Source organism: Cervus elaphus, chromosome 4 (genome assembly GCF_910594005.1).
Source record: "Cervus elaphus chromosome 4, mCerEla1.1, whole genome shotgun sequence".
Taxonomy (NCBI): domain Eukaryota; kingdom Metazoa; phylum Chordata; class Mammalia; order Artiodactyla; family Cervidae; genus Cervus; species Cervus elaphus.
Genome location: NC_057818.1, coordinates 55,588,604 through 55,606,146, shown reverse-complemented (window position 1 = coordinate 55,606,146; position 17,543 = coordinate 55,588,604). Strand labels below are relative to the sequence as shown.

General features: G+C 53.5%; 2 protein-coding genes across 2 annotated transcripts; both read right to left on the bottom strand.

The window, feature by feature from the left end:
* Nucleotides 1-1,108: 1,108 nt before the first annotated feature.
* KCNJ14 (potassium inwardly rectifying channel subfamily J member 14) lies at nucleotides 1,109-10,847 on the bottom strand. The gene is made up of 3 exons (XM_043899693.1): nucleotides 10,463-10,847; nucleotides 5,031-5,790; nucleotides 1,109-3,071 (listed from the first exon to the last, which is right to left on the bottom strand). The coding sequence occupies exons 2-3, from the start codon at nucleotides 5,736-5,738 to the stop codon at nucleotides 2,475-2,477; spliced, it is 1,305 nt and encodes a 434-aa protein (XP_043755628.1). The 5' UTR covers nucleotides 5,739-5,790; nucleotides 10,463-10,847; the 3' UTR covers nucleotides 1,109-2,474.
* Nucleotides 10,848-11,120: 273 nt separating this feature from the next.
* On the bottom strand, nucleotides 11,121-17,320 carry GRWD1 (glutamate rich WD repeat containing 1). Its single transcript, XM_043899692.1, has 7 exons — nucleotides 16,922-17,320; nucleotides 16,602-16,719; nucleotides 16,286-16,451; nucleotides 13,997-14,210; nucleotides 13,765-13,907; nucleotides 13,409-13,606; nucleotides 11,121-12,128 (listed from the first exon to the last, which is right to left on the bottom strand). Exons 1-7 carry the CDS (start codon nucleotides 17,106-17,108, stop codon nucleotides 11,811-11,813), a joined length of 1,344 nt encoding a protein of 447 aa, XP_043755627.1. The 5' UTR covers nucleotides 17,109-17,320; the 3' UTR covers nucleotides 11,121-11,810.
* Between the last annotated feature and the right edge of the window lie 223 nt (nucleotides 17,321-17,543).

Sequence of the window (17,543 nt, the reverse complement as noted above, 5' to 3'; positions counted from 1 at the left end):
CCACTGCCTACTCCAACCACCCAGAGGTGGGGGAACAGCCAGCTAATTAATCCCATCCGGTTATTAGCTGGAGATTCTGCAGGATAAAGGGAGGTGGGGAAACAGGAAGGGGGGGAAGTGGGTTGACGCAGCACTGAGGCGGGTTGATGGGCAATGACAGTGCCTGCCCTCAATCCTGGCACACAGAGGTGGGAACATGTCCTCCTTGGCACTGGCTCCTTCTGCGACTGGCTTGCCTGCTGGGCACTTAGGTAGATAGCAGCAAGGGCAGAGGCCAGATTCAGGGACCCATATGTACCCCAGAAGCACACTCCCAGACACACCACTGGGGTTCCCAATAATTTCACCTGGGGGACAAGCCTCCCTAAACACATACATTCCCCTGACATTCAGAGATAACTCCTCCTTCCCCTGCCCCTCCAAGCTGGGCCAGAAAGGAGGTGATTCTGGCCCTTAGCCACAACCCATATTCTCCCTTGCCTGCCCTGTCATGCAGGCATCCAAGTTCAGACCTGGCCTCTGAGAGCATCTCCCATCCCTGTTGCCCCCAGAAGGCCAGGCATTCCGGCACCTGGTGGGGGGAGCTGGCGTATCTCCAAGACCCCCATTCTACCCTCAGTGAACTGAAGAATAATCCTAGTGGAAAGGCCCTTGGACAACTTCAACTTCCAGTGCCTTGTTTTTTACCGATGAGGAAACTGAGGTGAGGGCTTCTCTGTGGTGCTAGTGGTAAAGAATCCACCTGCCAGTGCAGGAGATGTGAGAGATGGGGGTTCAGTCCCTGGGTAGGGAAGATCCCCTGGAGGAGCGCACGGCAACCCACTCCAGTATTCTTGCCTTGAGAATCCCATGGACAGAGGAGCCTGGAGGGCTACAGTCTATAGGGTTGCAAAGAGTTAGACACGACTGAAGCAATTTTCACAGCACCGCACAAACTGAGGTGAGGAGAGAGGGGGTGATTTGCTCAAAGCCACACACTCAGTTGAGGCAGAGTTGGGATTCAGAGCAGAACTTCCTGGATCCTTGTGAAGGACTCTATTCCACTTCCTCAAGCTCAGTTTCTAACCCTACTGTAGGAACCACAGGAAAAAAAATAGATAGATATCTTTATTCATATTATATATATATATATATTTATAATACATATATGTATAACATCTTTAAGAAATAGACACACATCACTAGATGGAAGATTCCAGAGCACTGTAGACTCACCAGCCTTGGGCCTCTCCCTTCCCTTGCCTAATAACCAGCCCTGTTACCCACAGGGTCTCACCCAGGCCCTCACCTTCTAGGTCAGCCCAGCAATGCTGCCGGTCAAGTCCCAAGTCCACCTCCTCGAACGGCCACATTCCAGGAGCTGATTAGAACTTCCAGATTGACAACAGACAATTCTGGGTCCCTGGAGCCTGGACTCCTTTTGGCATCACAGAACCACAAAGAAGTCATCTATCCTCATCAATACTCTCCACTCCATTGGGCAAGCTGGAACCAGCAAATCTCAGACGTCATCACTGCCAATCCTTCCCTGACTGTGATCAGTCTAGAGTCACAGCATCTTGATTCCTTTGGATATTCTAGAATGGCACTTAAAAAAAGACACAAAGCCTGTGGATCATGGAGAAGCCTTGCATCTCTCTCTGGTTCGATGTTCTAACACCAGTGGGTCTGGAGTTGTTGCCTATCAAGAACTCCCAGTCTGTCACTTTAGTCCTTGTAGACCCACAGACTCTCCACTGTTTTGTGCATTCTAGAGACATAACTCATTAGTTTCTGGAATAGTCCAACTCTCAGGTCAAAGCTGCTCTAGAACCCCCAGTGCTGGCCTCTGTGGCCAATCTGGATTCACAGAATCTCAACTCTGGGGTTTTCTGGAGCCACAAAGTCTTTCCTTGACTTACAATCAACAGTCTTTGTCATTGGTCAGTCAGGATAGTCTTAAACTCTTGGGGGCATCCCATAACTTCCCCTCCTTAGGTCATCTAGAGAAAGTGATTTGCTATGGAGTCGACTGAGTCGAGAAGCAACTGTCCCTTGAATCTAAGGTCAGTTCAGGCCAATGAATTCTGGTTCTCTGTTGCTTCTTGAGAACAGCTGACTTCTTCCCCTGGAGGCAGTCTATACTTCATTTCATGATCCTGCTTAACAAACAAAACCAGCCACCTAGAGGAATCTAGAATTACCAGTCCTCACCTCTTGAGGGGTCCAGAATTCTGGGTCCCTTATCTCTAGCGAGACTCAGGAATTGGAATGACAAGTGGGTCTCAAGAGGGAGCACAGAATTCAGAGGAATTAAGGTCCCTCCAGTATGTTCATGGTGGGTCCACTAGGCATGGCGGAACATCACCAGCTAATAATTTACTGAGCAGACCTGTTGGTCTTAGGAAACACCTGCCTCCATCCCAGGAGAGGGCCCAATCTCTCCATCTTGCTACCTCTGGGAAAGGGGTGCAAATAAGGGATGCCAGCTTGAGTCATGGGGGCAAGGTCAGGGCCAGGGTTGGTGTGAGAACTCGGGGGCTGGCAGCCATGTCCTCTGCCTCTGCCGCATCCCCCTCCATGGCCTCCTCTTCCTCATCTTCTTCCTGGCAGCAGCTCAGAGCAAGTTCATTCTCATAGCAGAATGCTGCCAGAGAGCTGGGGAAGCCAGACTTGGGGCTCTGGGAGGCGCGCTCTGCCCGTTCGTCCAGCTCCTTGGCGCTACAGACAGGTGTCCCTGGAACCTCGTAAGTGCGATGGAAGTGGCGATAGTCGACCTCGTACTGGGAGCCACGCTGGAAGAGGACCGGCTCGAAACGATGGCCCCAGAGCAGCTCACCAGGGAGGTAGGAAGAGCGACACTGTGTGGTCATAGCTGTGGCCTCAACCATGCCCTCGAGAATGACCACCAGCTCAAAGTCAGCCCGGGCCAGCTCAGCCCGTCCTAGTTCATACAGAGGACTGGCGGAGTCGATCTCATGCACGATGGTGATGGGAGACACAAGGAAGATGCGATCAGTGCCACCATCAAAGCCCACATCCACATCCTGGTGGTCCAGAGGTATGTACTCACCCTCCGGGGTCACTCGAGGCTGCAGCAAAAGACAGGCGGCCAAAGAGAACAGGGAGCACAGAGATGAATGGAAGATAGAGATAGCGAGAGGAGGGGATAGAGGTGCAGAAGAAGAGGAGGGCAGAGACCAGGAGGGGTGGGGGTGCAGAGAGAACATGGACCCAGAGAGAGAGGGATGGTCAGGCAGAAAAAGAGGAGGACACAGACCCCGAGAGAGGGAGATGGTGGTCCAGGAAGGTGAGGACGGAAGCCCAGAGGAGGGCGGTGGAGTAGACAGAGACTCAGAGAGGGTTTGGGGAAGGAAATCCGAGAAAGACAGGGGAGAGAAAAAGATAGTGACAGAGTGACATTGGCACAGAGCCACAGAAATCAGCAAGACAGAAACAGAGTTAAAGAGACAACAGATGATAAGAATCACATCCAAAAGCAATTGGAGAAGGAGAGGGATAGAAAAATGGCTTTCAGTATATGGCCAGAGAAAGATTAACCAGGATGACAATCTAAGTCCAACAGAAGCTATGCTTATGTTCTGCCTATGTTTCACCATTGCCTCAGTGTAGTCCCTGGGATATTCACTTGCCCACCCCTCCAACAGAGGATGAGATGGTTGGATGGCATCACTGACTCAATGGACATGAGTTTGGGTAAACTCCGGGAGTTGGTGATGGACAGGGAGGCCTGGTGTGCTGTGGTTCATGGGGTCGCAAAGAGTTGGATACGACTGAGCGACTGAACTGGACTGAACCTCCCCAACCCAACTACTTCCATCCTCTTGTGTGTCTGTGTATTTCTGTGGGGTGGAGGCCTAACCCCAGGCCAGGTATCAGCAGTTTCACCCCACCTACCCATTGGTTCCATACCCACTTACCAAGTTCTGTCAGTGCCCCACAGACTTCTGGGAGAGATAGTGTCCCTGCTGGTCATGAATCTCTGAATTTCAGTCAAGCAGGAGACAGAAGTGGAGAGTGGGGCTCCATTCTCTTGCCATTGTCTATGTGAATCCCTAGAGGTTGCTGGGAGTTGTAGCTCCCACCACAACCCTGTCCTCATCCAAGTCCAGCCCTAACCCTGTGTTCTTAAGCGTCTTTGCCCCAGAATTTGTTTGGGCAGTTTGACCACAATTCTAGAAACACTAAGGCTCTTTTATCAGGGTGCCAGAGGGAGCCGTTGCCCCAGGGGCCAATGGGAATTGTAGTTTTGTTTTTTGCTGAGACGCTAAAATTCAAGAGTTTCCCAACCCTCTGCCCTGTACTTCTCTGAGCAGGAGGCTGGTGGGAAAAGTCTGGGCCCCTGAGGTGGAAAATGAAGGCCCCCACAAATGCTGCAGGACCACACACCCAGTGGCCTCGGAGAATTGTCTTCCCTGGCTCTGCAGGTGTGAGCAGCACCCCATCCTCAGACCTGCATCTCCCACAAGCCCATAGGAGCCTGACCTCCGTCCCCGGCCTCTCTCTGTACCACAACACTGGCTGGGGATAGTAAACCTGAGCCGTGGTTTATACCACCAGCAAAACTACAAAGCCTCTTCAGACCACCCTGAGTGGGCGCTTTCCTTGACCCCAGAGGCTTCTGGGAATTGTCCTTCAGAGTCTTTACTGATCAGACGTGGACCTCGCAGGCCTGCATTTCCCACAGTTCCACGGGGGGCAAGTCTCAGGGGACTCTTTAAATCTCAAAATCTGTCTCAACTCTAGGCTTGCAGGAAGAAATGATCAGAGACCTTTCTCTTGGGTTTACATTTCCCACAAGGGCTTTGGGAACCATCCTCAGCCCTCAAGGTGAGGCAGAACGTGTCCTGCCCGAGAGACTGCTGGGAATTGTAGTCCAGGTCCCTTCCAGGCTTCCGGCATACTTGCTCCTTAGACCTACAACTCCCACTCCCCGCCCCGCGCCTCCCACTCCCAGACCTCGCGGGGCGGGGGGGGGGGGGGGGGCCCGCCCACCAGGGGGCGTGGCCTGCCACGGGGCCGACTCGCACCTGCAGCAGCTGAGCCCGCACGTGGGCTTCGACGAGATGGCTGCGGCGCAGGTTGCCGACGCGCCACATGAGGCAGAGGCGGCGGTCGCGCAGCGCCACGACGGCGTTCTCGCTGAAGACTAGCGTCTCGTTGCGCTTCTTGGGCTTGGCCATCTTGGCCATGACGGCGCCCACGACGAAGGCGTCCAGCACGCAGCCGGCGATACACTGGAGCACCACGGCGGCCACGGCGGCCGGGCACTCCTCGGTGACGCTGCGCACTCCGTAGCCGATGGACGTCTGCGTCTCCAGCGCGAAGAGGAAGGCGGCCAGGAAGCTGGCCACCTGCGAGAAGCAGGGTGCGGGCGGCGGCGGGGCAGTCAGGTCGCCGTGCAGGGAGGCGATGAGCCAGAAGGCCAGGCCGAAGAGCAGCCAGGAGGCAAGGAAGGAGCAGGAGAAGAGCAGGCACATCCAGCGCCAGCGCACGTCCACGCACGTGGTGAACAAGTCGCTCAGGTAGCGCGCGCCCTGGCCGCCCAGGTTCACGAAGCGCACGTTGCAGTGCCCGTCCTTCTTGACGAAGCGCCCGCGGCGCCGCCCCACCGGCGACTGCGCTGGTGCCCACCCGTTGTGGCACAGCCCCGGCCCGGCTTCCTCCTCATCACCTGCCCTGTCGTCTCCAGACTCCAGGGCGCCGCTGAGGCGGCGCAGGGCCCTGGCCAGGCCCATTGGGCGGGGACACCCCCTCCACTTGGCCTAGCAGGGGGCGGGCGCCCCGAACCTGCAGGGACAAGAAACAGGCAGCCATGTCAAGAGTGCCAGGAATGGGGGCCGGGTGGGGCTCACTGGCTAGGCATCCTTACTGGGCCTTAGTGACCTCATCTGGCAAATGGGTGGAAAATCAGAACAGAATCGACAACACTGATGGTAATACTATAGGAGATATTTGTGTAGCAACAACAACACAACTATAGTCGTAGCAGCAGTACTGGGTTACAACGAGCACTACAGTTATTAGAGCCAGACAGTGTTGTGAACACTTTACATGAATTTATTTATTTCAGCCTCAGCAGTGTAAACATCATCGCCATTTTACAGATGAGGAAATAGGTACAGAACGTTTAACTTGTCCGAGGTCATGGCTGAATAAGCTGGGATTTGAGTGCTAGCAGTCCAGATCCAGAGTCCAGACTCATAAAGACAACACTAAACAGTCACAAAGAAAACAAACTTATGGTTACCAAAAGGGAAAGGGGTGGAGATGGGGTGAGGGTTGGGGAGTGGATAAAATTGGAGTTTGGGATTAACAGATACATACTACTGTATATAAAAGAGACAACAAGGACCTACTGTATAGCACAGGGAACTATATTCAATATCTTGTAATAACCTATAATGGAAAAGAATCAGAAAAAGTACAGATATATAACCGAATCACTTTGCTGTATACCTGAAGCTAACACAATATTGTAAGTCAATTATAATGCAATAAAAATTTAAATTAAAAAAAAATTTAAATTAAAAAAGACTGAATGGTAACTGCTGATCTGTATGGAGTCAGCTTGGAGAGATGAGCCAGGGCTCTAAGGTCAACTATGACTCAGAAGGTCAGAAGGCACAAACGACAAAAGGAAAAAAAGACAATAGATAGCTTGAGCTTCATCAAAATTAAAAATTCTTGTGCTTCCAAGGACCCTAAAAAATGAAAGTGAAAAGACCATCTGCTAATGGGGAAAAAAATATTTGCAAATCATATCTAAAAAATTTGTATCTAAAACATATAAAGAGGTCTTATAACTCAACAAGAAAAAGAACCCAATTTTAAAATGGGCAAAGGATCTGAATAGACATTTCTCCAAAAAGATATAGTTGACCCTTGAACAATATGGGTTTGAACTGCATGGTTCCACTTATATGCAAATTTTTAAAAATAAATCCTAGAGTAGTACTACATGTTCCGTGGTAGGTTGAATCCTTGGATTCAGAACCATGGATACAGAGGATCAACTCTAAAGTTTATACTCAGGGATTTTCCTGGTGGTCCAGTGGTTGAAAATCTGCATTGCAATGCAGGTGACCTGGTTCCATCCCTGGTCAGGGAACTAAGATCGCCCATGATGCAGAGCAACTAAGCTCAAGAACCAGAATTACAGAGTCTTTGCACCACGAGGAAAGATCTTGGATGACACAACTGGGACCCGATGCAGCAAATGAAATAAAAAAGTTATACTCAGAATTTTGACTGTGGAGAGAGTTGGTACCCCCAGCCCCCATATTGTTCAAGGGTCAACTGTACAAATAGTCAATAAACATTGGAAAAGATAACTGACATCATTATACCATCAGGGAAATGCAAATCAAAGCCAAAATGAGTTACCACTTCATACCCATTTAGGATGGCTATAAAAACAAGAAAAAACAAAAGTGTTAACAAGGATGTGGAGAAACTGGCACCTTCCTATTGCTACTGGTGGAATGTAAAATTGCACAGCTGGTGTGGAAAATGGTCTGGCAGTTCCTTAAATGGTGAAACATAGAGTTACCAATTCCACACCCAAGTATCTACCCAAGAGCATTAAAGACAAGTGTCGACACACTGTACACAGATATTCACAGCCGCATTATTCACAATAGTCAAAAGATGGAAACAGCCCAAATATCCATCAACTGATGAATGAATAAATAAAATGTGGTCTGTCCACACAATAGAATACTACCCAGCAACTAGAAGAAAAAAAGTGATAGATACTACAATGTGGATGAACCTTGAAAACACCATGTGAAGTGAAAGAAGCCAATCACTAAAGACCATATATTGTATACTTCCATTTAAATGAAATAGCCAGAGGAATGGGATTTCTTATTGGGGTGATGAAAATGTTCTAAAATGGATATCGGTGATGGGTACACACCACGTGGCACGCTGCATTTCACGGGGTTGCAAAGAGTCGGACACAACTTGGCGACTGAACAACATGGTTGCACAACTCTGAATATACTGAAAACCACTGACTCTTACACTTTAATGTGTGAATTGTATGGTATGTGGATTATATTTCAATGAAGCTGTTAAGAAAAACAAACACACAAAAACCCAGGCTCAGCTCTGACTCTCAGATCATGGGGGAAACCTTTCTAAACCTGTTTCCTCAGCTGTAAAATGGGGATGTTGGATTTCATCAAGGTCAGGATCAAGTCGTATAGACCCAGGGTCCCATCTTGGCTCAGTTGCTGACCCACTATATGTCCTGGGGCCACCTGCTTCAATTTTTGGAGGCTGAGGTTGCTCATCTGTGGAATGGGGATTAAAAAAAAAAAAAAAAAAATCCTTGAAGAGGAATCCAGAAGAAAGAACTTGGGCTTTTGAATCAGGCATTTCTAGGCTGAATCCCACCTCAGGCACTTACAAGCGATATGAATGGTGGCAAGTCACATTTCTTTCTGAGCTTCAGTTCCCTTATCTGAGAAATGGAGGGAATCTTAGCTGAACCAGGGGGATGCAGAGGAAGGAAGGGGCCCACCTGGGCTTGTAGACCACATCGTTCTCCAAGAGCTGCACAGTTAACATTTGGCCCTGTGGGGTTGCAACTTCAGGGACCTGTCTGGGCTAGGGGTTAAACGTTTTGCATCTGTTCCATCAATGCCTACCAAGCACCTAGGTACAATGAACTCCCTGTGCCAGGCTCTAGGGATGCTTATGGGCCTCTCGGCAGGGCTGGGGGCACTTACTCCTGATGAATGAGTTGTTAGTTGCTGTCAAGTTCAACACTGACATGTACCCACTCCCCTGCCCCACTGCTCTGCACCTGCTGTCCGTGACCACCCAGACAGTCTCCACCTGCAGCATGGGCATTTCTTAGGCCCATTCTACACAGGCAAAGCCAAGGCTCCAGTCAGTGGACCTGGTTGTGTGCACTGCCCACGATGTGCCCCAACTCTTTTTACACCCTCAACTTTCTGGGCATTAGAGGCTGGTTCTTCCAAGCAGCGGCAAATGAGGCTGTTGAAGGGGGCAGGTCTGAGGTTACAATACAGGCAAATGTTACCATTTGCAGCCCTCTCTTGCTCAGAGTCCCCTTTCAGGGACCACCTGATGACAAGATGCTGGAGGGAGGTGATGGATGGGGGCCTCCTCACACCCACACTGATGGGTGTGGGGACCCTGCTTCTGACGGGAAAGCAAACAGAGGCACTGAGGTTCGTCCCTTGTCCCAGGTCTCTCAGTCAAGAAACGGCAGACCCTGGACTCCCATCCAGCCTTCCTGGTGCCCAAACCTGAGCACCAGACTGGACCACAGACCACCTTATCACTCGCCCTCGTTTCCTGAGCACCTCGGTCCCCGGCCTTGCCAAGATCCCGGAAGTCTGCAGCCCACCCACTGGGCTCACCTTGGCTGGGAGGTCAAGATCATCGCCCCGCTTCACAGGTTGGGGAGCGGACTCAGAGATCTGGCCAGAGCCATGAAGTGCCGGGGGTGGGCTGCCGGTGTGAGTCCTGAGCCTTTCCAACCCAGGAACTCGTTTCCCTAAATCCTCCTGTTGTCACCCTCAGCCCAGCGAGGCAGACGTGATCTTGTCCATTTCACCAGTCAGGCTGGGGGTGGGGGGTGGGGGACCCCTGGGGGGTCCCGTCAGCGTCCAGCATGGCCCTGTGAGCTGGGATGGGGCTCTACCTCGCCCACGCACCGACAGCAGGATCCGAGGGAAGCGGATCCAGAGCCTCAAGCCCTCCCCCCGCCTCCCCCTGACCTGGGAGAGCAGCTTAATGTTTCCATATAAAGGCGACAAGGGGCTTAAGGTGCGTCAACTTCGTTTCAAAGTCACTGTCTAATCTGGGGCCGAGAAGCCCTGCCCAGGTGCTGCCCCCCTGCCCCCCACCATAGAAACACTTTCACACGCTCCCTGAGACCCTGGCTGTCCCCGCCACGACCCTCCCCCACTCCCCAGTGGGGCCTGAGCAATAGCAGGTTGGAGGGCAGAAACTGACAGGCACGGGTGTAGGGTAGAGACTGCAGACAGACCAGGGTACAGAGCATAAGAGATGGGCAGGGAGAGGCTGCCCTGAGGAGGGAAGGACAGAGGACCTCCCCACCGCCACAGGCACCCAGAGAGGAGACAGTGGGAGACAGAGAAGAGGCAGGCGCAACTAGGAGCACCTGGGCAAAGACAAGTAGAGATCCTATCTTAAGAAATGGAGAGACAGACCAGATCGGACATGAAGATGGGACAAGAGATACAGGATTGGCGGTGGGGGGTGGGACGGAAGACAGTGAAAATAAGGCTGAAAATGGAGATGGGCTGAGTTGGGCGCCCCAGATCTGGGGGATGAGGAACCGGGAGGATAGGGTAGGGGCACTGGGGCAGACGCCTGAGCGAGGAAGATGGTGGGGGGAGGCGGGGGGACAGCTCAAAGCCAGGACCCCTGCTCGGGGTCTCTGCATGGAGGCACTTACCTGGTGGGGCAGCCCACCCCCATGCCCTCTGCCGGGGGCTCTTCTGCTCGGGCCAAGGAAAGGTCTCTGTGGATGCTGCGGTGCGTCCTGGGCCCCCGAGGCCTTGTGCTGGGCACCCGACCTCTGAGCTCACAGGCGGATCAGAGGAGTCCTAGCCCGAGGCGGGGGCGGGGGGGCAGGGGGTGGGGCCAGCTCAGAGCCGCAGAGGGGGAGCCAGGGAGGATGGCCAGGCAGGACGGCTGGGCTGCGGCCCAAGCAGGCTGGAGAGGAGACAGCGATGGCGGAGGAGAGACACAGGGGGAGGGGGTGCGGAGACAGAGCCTGGGGGCCAGGAGATGCAGAAAGGTGGGAACACAGTTGAGGGAACAAAGAAATGGTGAGAAAGTGATGATGAGGGCAGGAGCAGAAGGATGAGAGACGGGGGCTCCCTGGTTCCCCTGAGATGAAGCCTTAAGAGGGAGGGCCACACATGAGATAACTCTTCCCCAATGAGAGACCAAGAGTGAGTTCCAGATAGAATAAAGTTTAGGAGAGGCAGAACCAGAGAGCGCCAATGGGCTATGGGCTGGACCCAGCGGTCCAGCGACAGCCAGGTGCCAAATCCTTCCTCCTCCTCGTTTTCTCATGAGATGGCGGTCAGAAGGACAAGCCCCCACAATTCAGGTTCCATTCTGGTCCTTTATTGCCTCTCAAGAGCCCCTAACTTCCCCGCCCTGCACAGTGCCTCTCTGGGAAGAGGGGAGAAGGCTCCACCCAGTCAAACCCAGCTGGCAGGAAGACAAGGGCCACACCAAATTCTGCTGGAGGAACCCACACCTCAAATTTGGTCCAGCCACTCTAAGGCACTTGAGTTCCCTGAGGGAGACCAGTGGCAGGGAGATCAGAGTCAAGCCCAGGGCCTGCAGCTGACAAAATACCCACAGCAACACAGGACACACCAGGCCTATCTGGGAAATGGGCTAGTGGCCTCTTCTGACAGGTGGCGCTCACTGGGTTGACCCAAGTCTCTGGGTCTGAGGGTTCACTGGAGACAACTGCAGTGGTTTTACAGGGCCATGGGTCAAACCAAGTGCTTCAGTTGGAGGAATCAAGGGAAGCAAACCAAATCTTAGTTTTAGAGCCACGAGTCAAACCATCTCTCCTAGCAAGAGGGGCATTGGACCAAACCAAGTCCTTTCAAAGAACAGTAAGTCAAACAGAATCCATCATGGCAGACAACGGGCCAAACCAAGTCCTTTTGGAGAGGCGCTGTCCAGCAGATCTGAATGAGTTCCTTCCAAGGAAATGATGAACTTTCAACTTCAGTTCCAAGTAAGTGGAGGACCAGACAGACTCGGCCAGGCCAAGCTCAGACGCTGATGGTGCGGAAGACAGTGAAGCCCGACAGGGCGGTGCTGACCAGCACCCCGGGGCACTGCGGGTGCCAGTGCAGCTCCTTCAGGTCCGTCTCGCCCTGGTGCACGAACAGCAGCTGCTGGGGGAGGTCGGCCAGCCCCGGGTCTGTCTCTGCGTCACCGGCCTCGGGGTCCCGCTCCACGGCCAGGTCCCACTGTGTAATCTGGTTGTCCGCACCCGAGGCCGCAAAGACCCCACTGTCCTGGGGGTGCCACTCGACGGAGGTCACGGGGGCCACGTGCTGCTTGAAGGTGGCCACTGGGGAGCCAGACTACGGGAAGGTGGGAGTCAGGGCATCTGAGTGCCTCAGCCTGACTCCAGGGGTGACCCAGGCAGAGCCCCCCACCCCTCTCCAGCCTTAGGGTTCAGCCAGACCTTCACCCTCCAGCCCCCAAAGACTGAGGGTCTCTTAAAGGGATGGAGGGCAGAGTACAGCTGGTAATAAAGGGGCCTGCTGGCAGCTGTGGCTTCACCTGCAAAGAAGCCCCTCCCAGCCCCAGTCACAACCCCTCAATCCCTGCTCCTTTCTGGGTCTGCCTCCACCTCCTTCCCTGTAAAAGGAAGGTGTGGGGGACTTCGCTTGTGGTTAAGACTCTGCACTTCCAACACAGGGGGTGCCAGTTCAAACCCTGGCTGGCTGGGGAACTAAGATCCCACGTGACCCCATGCAGCCAAAAGAAATAAATAAAACTGGGTCTTCAAAACAAATTTTTAAAAATAAATTTAAAAAATTAAAATGTCCCACCACCTCCCCCGCCCAGAAGGCCAGGTTTTGTAACTGCTCTCCGGGTGATTCTAGCCTTAAAGGGGGCACAGGCATGACTCCCAGGCTCGAGAGAGAGCAGATGCAAAGAAAAGCATTTTTACTAAAAGCACGGCTGCTGGGGGGATCAGCATGTCTCTAACTTGGAGGGGTGGTTCCAATGTTTCAACCTGGCCCTGTGATCTACAAGGCCATGCACCTGCCTGGGAGGGGGAAGGGGGCTGGAATCCACATCAAAAAGCTTCCCCAGGGCTGATTCTGTAGAACTCATTACACTGAAGGAGGAGTAAAAAGACGATCCTGGGAAGGCCCAGAGGTGTATGGAGTCATGGCTTTGTCCAGGGCGAGGCCTGGAGCTCCTTCTCAGCTACACAGAGTCACCACAAAGCTGGGCGATCATATCCTATCTCCTCCCATCCCTTCTGGGCTTCCGTGCCTACTCCCAGCATGACTAAGCTGAGGTCTGTTCTCAGCTGACCCTATGAAATCCACCTACAGTCCCTGAGCCCTTGAGCCCCTGGGTAACATGGCCAGTGTACGGCTCCCCTCGGGCAGATGGGAATTGTAGTCTCTGCTCGGCCCAGCCTCGTTCCTCCCGTCAACTCTCCAGATGGTAGAGGGAGCGACCCCACAACAGCCCCAAGCCTTCCTCTTGCTGACCCTGTTTCCTCATCAGTACCCCAGTTCTGATGGGACCCCAGTTCTGATGGCAGGGCCCCGCCAGCTCTGGCGTATAAGCCATCTCAGAAGGGAAAACCCACAAATCCTAGTGGCTGCTGGGATGGTACCTTGAACTGCCGCAGGTCCCAGACCTTGAGGGCTCCGTCGTCCCCACCGCTGAGCAGGAAGGGCTCCCGGCGGCTCCAGTTGATGACGTTGACGTCCCCGTCGTGGGCGGTGGCGGTGGTGAGCATGCAGGCCTTGCTGGGGGCTGCCCGGATGTCCCAGATGCGGATGGAGGTGTCAGCTGAGCAGGAGGCAAACACCTGGACAGGGCAGAGTCGGAGAGACCCTGGTGGACCCCCGCTCCACCATGGAGACCGGGGACCAGTGGTGGGCCTCCCTTTCTTTTAGTGACGCCCCCCTCCCGGCCCCCTCCTTCCTCCCAAGACCCTGGAGTCCAGACCCCCCAGCCCTTCCTTACCGTGTCCTCGGTTGGGGACCACTGCAGGTCCTCCACGGAGCGTGTGTGGCCCACGAATGGCCGCTGGTCCACGTGCCAGGAACCCCCATCTGTTGGCGTCCAGAGGTGGATGTTCTTCTGACAGTCACCGGTCAGCAGGCGCCCTGGGCAAGGCAGTTGGGACTCTTGACCTCATCACACTCAGCTGGCTGTGGCTCACCAGACCCTGTTCCCACTCACCCCCACGACTCACCGGGCACACGAGGGGACCAGTCAAGGGCAAAGCCCTCGCCCATGTGGCCAGAGAAGGTGAAGATGGGCTTCACACGGGTCTGCTCATCCCGGAGGAAGGTGGCCAGGGCCTGGGGGTCATCCACCACTTGCAGGAGTCGCCGCAGCGCAAACACTTCCACCTGGCCCTTCTCTGACCACACCCCAGCCACCGGCTCCTCCCCCAGCCACGACACCTGCAGGGTAGGGAGGAGGGGAGGGGAGGTGAGCAGGACAGGAGGCGCAGTGTGACAACAACAGCCCTTTCATCCCTGAGAATCAGAGCTGCCTCCCACCCAGGCCTGGGACTACAACTCCCAGAAACCTTTGCGAGAATAGGCTCACAACTTGAAGACCAGCTTGGTCTCCAGGACAACTCCCTCCACTGTGGTACAGATGATGGCGGAGGGAGGACAGAACTCCCGGACTCCCAAGAATTGAGCCCCTGGAAATCTGTTCAGACTTCTGGTCTCTGGAACTAAGTCTAGGCAGGTCCCAGGCCCCAGTCTCCGGATCGCTCTGTCTGTGTACCTTTGCTCACTAGGAGATCCTGTTCAGCCTCAAGGTTTCCAGGAGCCCCTAATCCTGACCTCTCAACTCCAAGCTCACATCAAACTGTTTATAGATGCCCCAGGGCCAAAGCCAAGTTCCTAATGGCCCACTGCCACCTACTCCTCCCTGGAGGTCCCCACCTTGGGCTCACTGCCCACTCGTCTCTCCCTCCTCACACTATGCTGGCTCCACCCAAAACGCCACCACTTCCAACCCTTTCTCAGCAGCTCTGCTGTCATCAGTCAGGCCACTACTGAAGTCACCCTTCTTGCATTCCTGTCCCGGCCCCCTCACAGGACCCCGTCCTCCTGCCCTGGCCTCCATACAGCACACAGAGGGATCCCTTTAAAACACAAGTCAGGTCCCATCCGCCCTTTGCTCTAAACCTTCCAGTGACTCCCAGTTTCTCCCCACATAAAAGCCAAGTCCTTACGATGGCCCACAAGGCCCTAAACAATCTGTCTCCTCCGTGCCCACCTGCCAAACCCTGTCACTCTCCCCCTCATCCATTCAGCACCATTCTTCCCAACTTCCCTCAAAACTCCTCAATCAGTTTGCCCCAGGGCCTTTGCACTTGTTAGTCCCTTGCCGGGGAAACCTCTTCTCACAGATATCCTTGCTTCACTCCCTCACTTCCTGTGGCTTTCGGTTCAAAGGGCACCTTATCAGTGAATGCTTCCTTGACCACACTGTTTAACCTAGCAACCCAGGGGCTTCCCTGGTGGTCTGGAATCTGCCTTTGCAGTGCAAGGGACACTGTTCTGATCCCTGGTCCGGGAAGATCCCACATGCTTCAGCAACTAAGCCCATGCTTCACAGCTACTGAGCCAGTGCTGTAGAGCCTGACAGCGTCAACTACTGAGCCCACACGACGTAACTACTGAAGCCCTTGCACCATAGAGCCTGTGCTCTGCACCAGGAGACGCCACTGCCAAAGAGAAGCCTGAGGATCGAAATGAAGAGTAGTCTCTGCTTGCTGCAACTAGGGAAAGCCAGAGTGCAGCAACAAAGACCCATTACAGCTAAAAAACTAACTAAATAAATAAAATAGCAAGCCCATTCCAGAAGACCCTAACTCCCTTACCTTTTTCTTTACAATACTTGGAACCTTTGGACATTACACATATGCTTAGTTTCTTATACTCTAGCCCACTGGCATGTAAGTTTCATGGAGCCAGAGACCTTTTGTTCCCTGTTAACTCCCCAGGTCTAAAACAGTATCTGCAACATAGTAATACCTCAATGGAAACACTTCTCAAAAACTATGGGCTAAGCACTATTGCACAGGGCATCTTGATCAATTCTCACATCGACCTGATTAGAAAGAGCTATAATTCTGAATCACAAAAGTGATCCTACAGCCCAGGACACTTCCTGAGAAATAACAGAAAACACACAGATCTCATGTTACCGCCAAGTGCTGTTTCTAGACCCCTGAAATCATCATATTTCAGTTATTGAAATAGGGATACTGGCTATTCCATTTTCACGTCAGCACCACCAAGTAAGTTTGGTAACTCTCACCACACTATAGAAGAGGAAAGAACATTTTTAAAAAAACATCCCCATGGCATCTAGCACATAGTGACAACGATCACAATTAACACATAACTAATTAAAAAAACTATGTGCCAAGTGCTCTTCTTAAAGCTGAAGGGCATGGACGTGGGGGGTGGTGTGCTCCAGAGTACACAGGGCAGGCTCCTGGGGCTGCATTTACCCGAACTCTGTTGATGCCTCCATAGTGGGGCACCATAGCCAGCTCCAGCTGAGGCTTCCGCTCTTCTTCATCCTCTTCGTCATCCTCCTCCTCCTCGTCGTCGTCGCTGCCCTCCGACGGTGGGGGCTTTGTCCCATGAAGATTGTGCATCCGAAGCATCATCAATCTAGGGAAGGTGTGGGAGGAATGAGGCACCGGATGGCGGGATCCTTAGGAAGGAGGGAGGGAGGAGGCTGGAAACCCCGACTTCTAGGTCCTGAGGAAGAGAAAGCTGAGGGCTCAGACGCCCCTAGCCCTGTAAAGCCTCAGTTCTTACCTGTTGCTTTGGGCGCTTTCGGCCTGGGTCCCAGCACACAGGTAAAGTGTAAGAGGAAGCTCAGTCCGGTTGTCTCCCAGGTGATCCCGGACTATGTCGAAGCTGAGACAGGGGGCGCCTGGGAATGGAAGGAGGGATAGGAAAATTAGGATTGGATAGAGAGGTCTCAGCCCTCTTGAGTGTAATGTCAATTCTCTTAGATCCTAATTTCTCTTTCAAAGAGCCTCTTATGTTACGGGTTCAGAACCAGCTCCCCTCAGGACCCAAGATTCCAGTCTCCTCCTTCGTGAGGACCCAGGATGCCGGGTGCCCAGGCCTACCCGTCTGTGCTCGGTGGTACAGCACGTAGGCCTCCTCGTCCATGACCAGCTCCTCTCCTTCGCGCAGCGGCGGTCCCCGACCAGGTAGATAGACCTGACCCTGGCCCTTGGACCCTGTTTCTTGGGGTTCGGTCTCCATAGACTCCCCAGGTTCACACGTGCGCCGCCGACCCTTGCGCGCCGCCATCTTCGAAGCCTCTCGCCGCTGGCGCGAGGTAATAGCGTCACTTCCAGGTTGCGTTTTCCCTTCTTAGGAGGATCCGCCCTACTGCGCGGTTACCTTGGAAACCTCCTGGTTCACCAATTAGACAGGGCGATGGGGAGAGGGCGAAGAACTAAGAAAACAGCATCCCGGCTTGGCTACCGAGGCCTGCAGATCCGAGGCAACTATACTCTCCCCGTGATTTTGGGGCGCTCTTCCGCAGAGCGGCGGCAAGGCCTCCTGGGAGTTGTAGTTCTGCAGGAGCCCTGTTTTCCCCATCAACTATACAGGCACTCCAGACCCGGATTCCATCTTCCACCTTTGATTCCCAATGCTTTCTTACTTAATTAATTATTCGTGTATGCAAATAAGAGCTTTTACTGGCAAGGAGACTAGGTTTCTGCTCCCTGAGGATCCATA

Excerpts from the sequence above, each read along its gene's own strand:
- KCNJ14 (XM_043899693.1), bottom strand. The coding sequence starts at position 5,738 with ATGGGCCTGGCCAGGGCCCTGCGCCGCCTCAGCGGCGCCCTGGAGTCT. Across the intron at positions 3,072-5,030 it reads TGCGGGCTCAGCTGCTGCAG|CCTCGAGTGACCCCGGAGGG; the intron begins GTGCGAGTCGGC and ends CTTTTGCTGCAG.
- GRWD1 (XM_043899692.1), bottom strand. The coding sequence starts at position 17,108 with ATGGCGGCGCGCAAGGGTCGGCGGCGCACGTGTGAACCTGGGGAGTCT. Across the intron at positions 13,908-13,996 it reads CTGGTCCCCTCGTGTGCCCG|GGCGCCTGCTGACCGGTGAC; the intron begins GTGAGTCGTGGG and ends TGCCTTGCCCAG. Across the intron at positions 12,129-13,408 it reads GGGACCTGCGGCAGTTCAAG|TCTGGCTCCCCAGTGGCCAC; the intron begins GTACCATCCCAG and ends ACCTTCCCGTAG.